Here is a 7,153-nt window from a genome sequence, read left to right on the forward strand (position 1 = left end):
GAAGGGAGAGGGAATCCACTGAAAAGTAGTTCAGGTTCAGAGTCACAAAACCTCAGTTTCTGCAGAGGTCCATTGCTACCTGGATCACTGGAAATAAGCAAAAGGCTTAGAAGTAGCTTTAACAAGGGACTGGTAATGGGTTTTGAGACCTTTTTTTCTGTAGGATTTCTTGTTTGAATGATGCTAAGCTGCCGTCACATCATGTTGATGCTGCCGTCACATGTCTAGTTGGTTGTGACCTTAGCTGGCAAGTGTCTGCACCACTGACTGCTACCATGGTTGGCACCTGTGCAAGCAATCTCAGCAGAGGCTGTGGTGATAGAAATGGAATTATCCTCATTCCTAGACATGGTTCCTACTTCATTGTTTCAGCAAACTGTTGACACAGTGCAGGAAATCTTGCAGTTTCACCATCTGTGTCTTGAATCTTCTTTGAGGCTAAATCCAAGGCTTTCAGTTTCCAGGGTTGTTAGTTCAGCAACTTTCCTGAGGACTAAATAGACTTTGAGCAGTCAGCCAAGTTGTACATCTATATAATTCTACAAATAAACCCGAAACAGCAGTACCGTAGTCATGAGTAAGTTCACAATGTGGTGGATGAAACATTCAACAGTTATGGTTCTTTTCAGCACTAATGGATTACAGTAAGAGAGCAATTTAGAGTGCATTCTCTGTTTACAGGATTTCCTGCTTATGCTGCTTAGACAAATTGCTATTTTATAATAAAATCCTGCTAGAGCAGTAGTTAGCATTGTGTTGAGTGGATTGTTTGGAATGTCATTGTTTGGCTAGTGAAAGTACCATATGTATTTCCCCAAAAGTTAAATGTAAAATGGAGTGGGATTGTCCCTTGCGATCCTGATCTTACACTTAATGGAAATTGGGATTGATGTCATTGCAATCAATTAGTTTATGAGAGTGTAAGCTCAAAATCAGTCTTGGGGCATTCAAGGATTAAATAGATGAATATTTTCTATACCTCAACTTTTTTTTTTATTTGTAGATCTTTGAGAATCTTAGCTGTCATTTTCCTGTAATAGAAGCTCAAAGCATAGAAAGCTGTCGGAAGTCTGTGCAGTTGGAAAAGATCTGTACAACGGGCATTCTCTCTGGCTTCGTTAGTTATCATCTAGATATGGATACTCATCTTGAGTTTTCACTGATTTTCTCACTGTCAGATTTCATCAGGTAAATCACTGATCAAATAACACTTTGTTAAAAAAATTATGAAATTGCCGTCAAAGTAGTAAACAGCACAGGATGGCTGAGGAAACTGATGATGGGAAATAAAAGTTTCCATCTATGGGCTGTTGGTTTTTAATCTAATTCGGACTGGTAATGTTAATACAATATGTCACCACCTATCACAGGCCTATTAATATGTGATATAAGTGTGTTGGCATTAATCTGGTTCATAGAAGCAAGTAATGCCATTACAATTCCCCCCCATTGTCACGGTTGGCTCCTTTGTCTGCAGTTTCAGCAGAAAGATCATGGAATGAAGAGGCATGGAACTGAGCAACCTGCTCATCTTTAATAGTCATCTGGCCATGTTAAGCATTCATAGCTGGGGCAGCATAAGGAAGCTCATACAGCAATTTTCTTTCTGTGCCTATTCTTATAAATGGAGTCTTTCAGAAATGAGCACTAAAGTTCCTATTTTTTTTCCATGGTTTAAAAAATTATATATATAGTGACTTTCACAGGCATTTTTGGTATCTTCCCTTTTGCTTTTTAAATTTATATTTGAGATAGAAGTTTTCTTTTGTAAATTAAGATGGCATGATCTAAATTCCTTGCATTTACTACAAGAAAGACAGATTAGTATTTCAGACATGAATCTCTTTCTTCTCTCTTACCTCTTTTTGACTTCTCTCCTTGGAGTTCAGCTTTTATTCCAAATTATCTAAAATATACTTCTCTCTAAATCACACTGTAAAATATTACTACTGATTGTGTTCTGTACTAATACCTAAACAAAAATCATATGTATTAGTTACTATTTATTTGCTGCCGTGGAAAATATAGTATTTTGTGGTGAGACAAGGCATTTAGGAATGTCCCAAAGGTTTTGGATAGTGAAGAATGTTTATACCTCTGACTGCAGAAGATCACTTGGCTTTGGTTTGGTGTCTGTCCAAGTAATTATTTTTAGATTATCCAAAATATTGATTTTCACTGAATTATGAATTTGAAAGCTAAGAAAAAATTCCCATAAAACTACTGAATGCTTTTTTACATGGATAACTTCACTTGAAATGCTAAATACTCTTTTTGATATGGGGATTGTAACTGAATGGACAGAAAGGAGACATGTTGCTTCAGCAGAAAGTAAATTGTAAATCTTTGAAACGGAGTGAGTTTATTTTAAATACAGGGACACAAATTGTGTGAAAAGACTGACATTGTTTACAGTAAAAACAGCTCATGCTCTTTATTTTTCATCCCTTGGTGTTTTTATTCCTGAAGGAGCAGAAGTGAGTTTGTGTGTTCAGGCAGCCAATTTAAGGTTTTTAATTAGGCTTTGTACTTCAGACTGACAAAAGGTTTTCATGGTAGACTTTTTATTTCAGGGGTTTATAACTTGATAGTTTAAGTGTCATTAATCTGAAGTTTGGTCAGCATGAATGTTTCATGTATTTGTGATATTTTTTAAAAATTTAGAGGGCTGTAAAAAAGCAATTCTTTATACAGGCAGTCCCCGAGTTACGCGGATCCGACTTATGTCGGATCCGCAGTTACGAACGGGGCTTTTCTCGCCCCGGAGGACCAGGGAGACGGGGCGCAAAGCCTTGGAGCACGCCCGCAGCGGGACAGCCCGGGCGTGCTTGAGCTGTCCCCCTGCGGGCGTGCTCCGCGGCTTTGCTCCCCATCTCCGGAGCAGCAGACCAGGGAGATGGGGAGCAAAGCCTCGGAGCATGCCCGCAGTGGGACAGCCGCGGTGCGCCTGGGCTGTCCCGCTGCGGGCGTGCTCCAAGGCTTTGCTCCCCATCTCCCTGCAGACCAGCGAGACGGGGAGCAAAGCCGCAGAGCACGCCCGCAGGGGGACAGCTCAAGCGCGCCCGGGCTGTCACGCTGCAGGCGTGCTCCACGGCTTTGCTCCCCATCTCCCTGGTCTGACCAGCAGACCAGGGAGATGGGGAGCAAAGCCTCGGAGCACGCCAGCAGTGGGACAGCCGTGGCGCACCTGGACTGTCCCGCTGCCCGCGTACTCTGCGGCTTTGCTCCGCGTCTCCCAGGTCAGCAGACCAGGGAGACGGAGCAAAGCCATGGAGGACTTGGGCGGTCCCGCCACCCCCGTCTCCCTGGTCTGCTGGGGGGGGGGGGGTGCAGCTAGTGCCCCCCCTCCCCCAGCAGACCAGGCTTTTCTTGCCTACCCCTGGGGTAGAGTAGCTGGGGGCTGCCGGGTTGCTCCAGTAGCGCCGAGGAGCTGCGCTACTGGAGCAACCCAGCAGCACCCCAGCTGCTCTGTCCCAGGCGTCCTCAAGTCAGTCGCTGCTGAAACTGACCAGCGGCTGACTACAGGAAGCCCAAGGCAGAGTTGCTCTGCCCCAGGCTTCCTCGAATCAGCCGCTGATCAGTTTCAGCAGCAGCTGACTTGGGGACGCCTGGGTTTCTTAAGTTGAATCTGTATGTAAGTCAGAACTGGCGTCCAGATTCAGCCGTGGTTGAAACTGATCAGTTTCAGCAGCGGCTGACGCCAGTTCCGACTTACATACAGATTCTACTTAAGAACAAACCTACAGTCCCTATCTTGTACGTAACCCGTGGGACAAAAGTGTTGCATTTTGACAAGCATTTTTAAAACTGTTTGCTAATTTAATGGTTTTCAGATGCAGATTATTTTGGAGATCAGATGCATTCAGAATAATATAAGGGTTGCTTTGTTGGTTTTACTCAGATTTGTGTGACATGTTTTTTTTTCAGACCAATGGAAATTACCACTGAAGACTTTGGGAAACTGTGGCTGTCCTTTTCTAATGATGTGAAACAAAATTTTAAAATGTCACCTCAGGAGTCTCTCTTAATAGCTCTGAACACCCTGAAGCAAAAGCTAAAGCTCCATATTGTTGAAATTATTGGTGAGTGAATTAACATTTATATTTATATATCATAGTGCAGTTTGAATGTCCACAGTATCACACATATGTTGTGCCAAGTAAATGAAGTCTCAGTCCAAAAGAGTTTGTAGTCTGAGTCTCCCATCCAGTAGCACTTTGCATATGAGTAACTCTACACAGTCATTGCTACATTGACTTTAGTGAGTCTGCTTGGATACTGAGGACTGTTGTGTAAAGGTGCAAGTGGGTGCATTACAATGGCAAATAGAGTGTCATGTTCTCATTTTGTCTTAAGTGCTTCCCAAAATAGATATGTTTTCATAAGTATTTTGAAAGGGGTCTGGGAACAGACAGGCAAGCTTTGAAAGTTTGTGTGAAATAAGGCATGAAATTGGGATTGACAAGGGGGTTAATTAGGCATGATGTCTGGTGAAGCATGGGATGAGTGAGAGAAGAAGAGGGCAGAAAATATTAATTTGAAAGGCTGCTTCAATTTGAACTGTATTTAATATGAATTGCAATTATTTCTTTTAATTTTAAATGTATTAGTTGCTGTCTTTGTTGTTTTAAGGTAATGAGGGATTAGCAGCATGCCGGCTCCTTCCATCAGTCCCCTGTCTGCTGCATTGTCGTACTCATGCAAGGACACTGTCTCTGTGGCTTAGATCCTCTTGTTCCGCTCTTCCAGACAGTTTACTATATCAGTGTCAAAAGGTGATGGAGGAATCTTAATTGCAACAGTGCCTGCTTTTCTAACTTATCAATGTAAAATTAATTGTATACAAAGGACTTACAGGCTTACACAAATGTACAAATGTTTACCAAAGCAAATAAGTTGAGATAATACTCAAAAATGGTCCGATGGCCTGCCCTCCTGCAACTGGCATATACCATACGGACTAACAGGAAAGTATGATGATCTACAATGTGCCTGCAGAAATGTGCTCAGGATTGTACAGTTGCTGACAAATCATCTGATAAAGTATTGCTGACTGTTTAAAAGAAATGTTTATTGTGGATGATTGAAAGTATTTATTTTCTATTATGTAATTTTTATATGTAGCACTCCTTTACTCTTAGGAGCAACTACTTAGTACTTTAATATTTAAGGAAAACATCATTATGAAGTCAGCTTTATACTGTAAAAATGACTCAAATTCTTTCTGTAACATCATTTACTTCATTTATTAACTTTTTCTAAAGCTGTATTTTAAGCACTATTGGAAACAAGATCTATGGCGGCTGTTGTAGGTGGTATGTTATCTTACCACAGAGGGTACAAATGCATGCTTCATAATTGTTTCACCGGCCTTACTTGGTTAGAAGTACTGCACATGATCTTTTAGTCCTTTTGCCAGAAAAGGACTTGATGAATGGCATCCAGTCTTTGGAGGAAGAGAGAGGTGTCTAAAACTGGGAGTTGTGTGGTGATGGCTTCGTCGGATGGAGATCCATTGCTATCAAGTCATTTGTATAGTATCTGAAGTTCCTGGCCATTTTCATTTTAGTGTTCTTCATTGTTTGCCTTTGATAAAAGTCTGTAACGATTATTAGAATCACAGTGCACATCCCAAGGATATTTTTCAAAAGGATAATAGAGGAAAACATTACAACTGGATTTATCATTTCAATGTAACAGTATTGAAGGAGCTCTTAGCACTACAATTCCAGGCGTGTGTATTCAGTTTGGGCAGAAACATTTGAATTTACTTGGAGTTTTCTTTTACAAAGCTAATTGTCTAGTGATTGGTTATTGATCTTTGGGAATTATTGCTTATACATGGTTTGACCTTCATTATGTGGTTATGAATCTTTCTAAAAGGTTGTTCACACAGAGCAGCCTGTGTGAGGGTTAGGAGGGTTTGGTATCTGAAGTGCACTATCTGGTCTAGGCGCTGCTAGTAATCATTAAAATCATCCCAAGTGCGTTTTACTCTAGTGCTGTTTGAAATAAGTACTTCACGGAAGTGCATTAGGGGATTGTCATGGTGCACCGGCAGGGTCTACATGGACCAACTAATATGCACCCACATAATGTACATTGCTACTTTGTGTAGACAGGCCCTAAGGCTTAATATATCTAGTCAGCCTGGCTTGCATGCTGTGTGTGTCTGGATTCTTTCTACCCTTCTTTGTCACTGCCATTCCCAAAATCCATTAGCAAGGCCTTGGAATCCTATGATCTGCATTTATGTAGACAGGAAATGAAACACATCACTTTCTCTCACAACTTTACATAAGTAGCTGTTTTTTCTTTAAATTTAGAAGAATTGACATTTGCACAAACAATGCTAGCAAAAGCAGCATACATAGGAAATGGAATTCTACAAAAATTTGCTTTATCCTTATGCTGTCTTTTATACTGAAAAGGAAAACCTTAGGAGATACCCTAATATTCTCACTTTTTATCTGGCAAGCATCAGTGTTGGAGGAAAGAAAAGTATTAATTGTTTTTATTTTGCATTGTTTTGTTAAATGTTCATAATATCCAATAAAGAATGTAATTTTGATACACCAATGATTAAAAAGATCATTTTAATAACTTCTTTTTGACTTTAAGCCAATTGTCTTATATTATTACAGGAACTATGACATAAGAAAAGCTCTTTTGGTCACTGCTATTTCAAAACCCTCTAATTGAGGGATATAGTAAAATACACTGAATCTGTAAATATATTAAACATTATACATACATTAAACAGTGTATATTTAATGCTTTCGGACAATCTGTATGAATGAAACCTTATTTCAATTTCCCCGATCGTACACAATGTAAATAAAGTTGGGTGCTTTAATTGGACTTCACTCTATTGTAAAAGTTACAGTAATAGCTGTCCTGGCCTATGCATTTTTCATCGTTTCTTTAATGGGATGTTGAGTCTCTTCTGATATGAAACTAACTAGTAATGACTTCTGTTTAATTGCAGGTGTGATGCTCCCCTTTATTTTTTATTTTTTCCACCTCAGTTTGTTTAATCACATGGTTAATTTACTTTTTCTCAGACTCTGCTTATTTACAGCTCCATCAAGAGCCTTATGTTGTTGTGACATAAAGGGTTTGCTCCCTTGTACTAAATAAAGGTACTGCCTTT

The 7,153-nt window shown here is 40.1% G+C and overlaps 1 protein-coding gene across 4 annotated transcripts in view; it reads left to right on the forward strand.

Annotated features, from left to right (window-relative positions):
- The window catches only part of AP4E1 (adaptor related protein complex 4 subunit epsilon 1), a 32,419-nt gene extending 25,558 nt beyond the window's left edge, over positions 1-6,861 (forward strand). For all 4 annotated transcript variants that reach the window (XM_089782031.1, XM_089782032.1, XM_089782033.1 and 1 more), the window contains 3 exons: positions 1,004-1,188; positions 3,928-4,082; positions 4,633-6,861. In XM_089782031.1, the coding sequence (XP_089638157.1) occupies positions 1,004-1,188; positions 3,928-4,082; positions 4,633-4,793 (501 nt within the window). In that variant the 3' untranslated portion in view covers positions 4,794-6,861. The remainder of the gene's footprint in view (positions 1-1,003; positions 1,189-3,927; positions 4,083-4,632) is intronic.
- The last annotated feature ends 292 nt before the right edge of the window (positions 6,862-7,153 follow it).

This window comes from Pelodiscus sinensis, chromosome 14 (genome assembly GCF_052426305.1).
Source record: "Pelodiscus sinensis isolate ZL-2025 chromosome 14, ASM5242630v1, whole genome shotgun sequence".
In the NCBI taxonomy this organism is placed as follows: Eukaryota; Metazoa; Chordata; order Testudines; family Trionychidae; genus Pelodiscus; species Pelodiscus sinensis.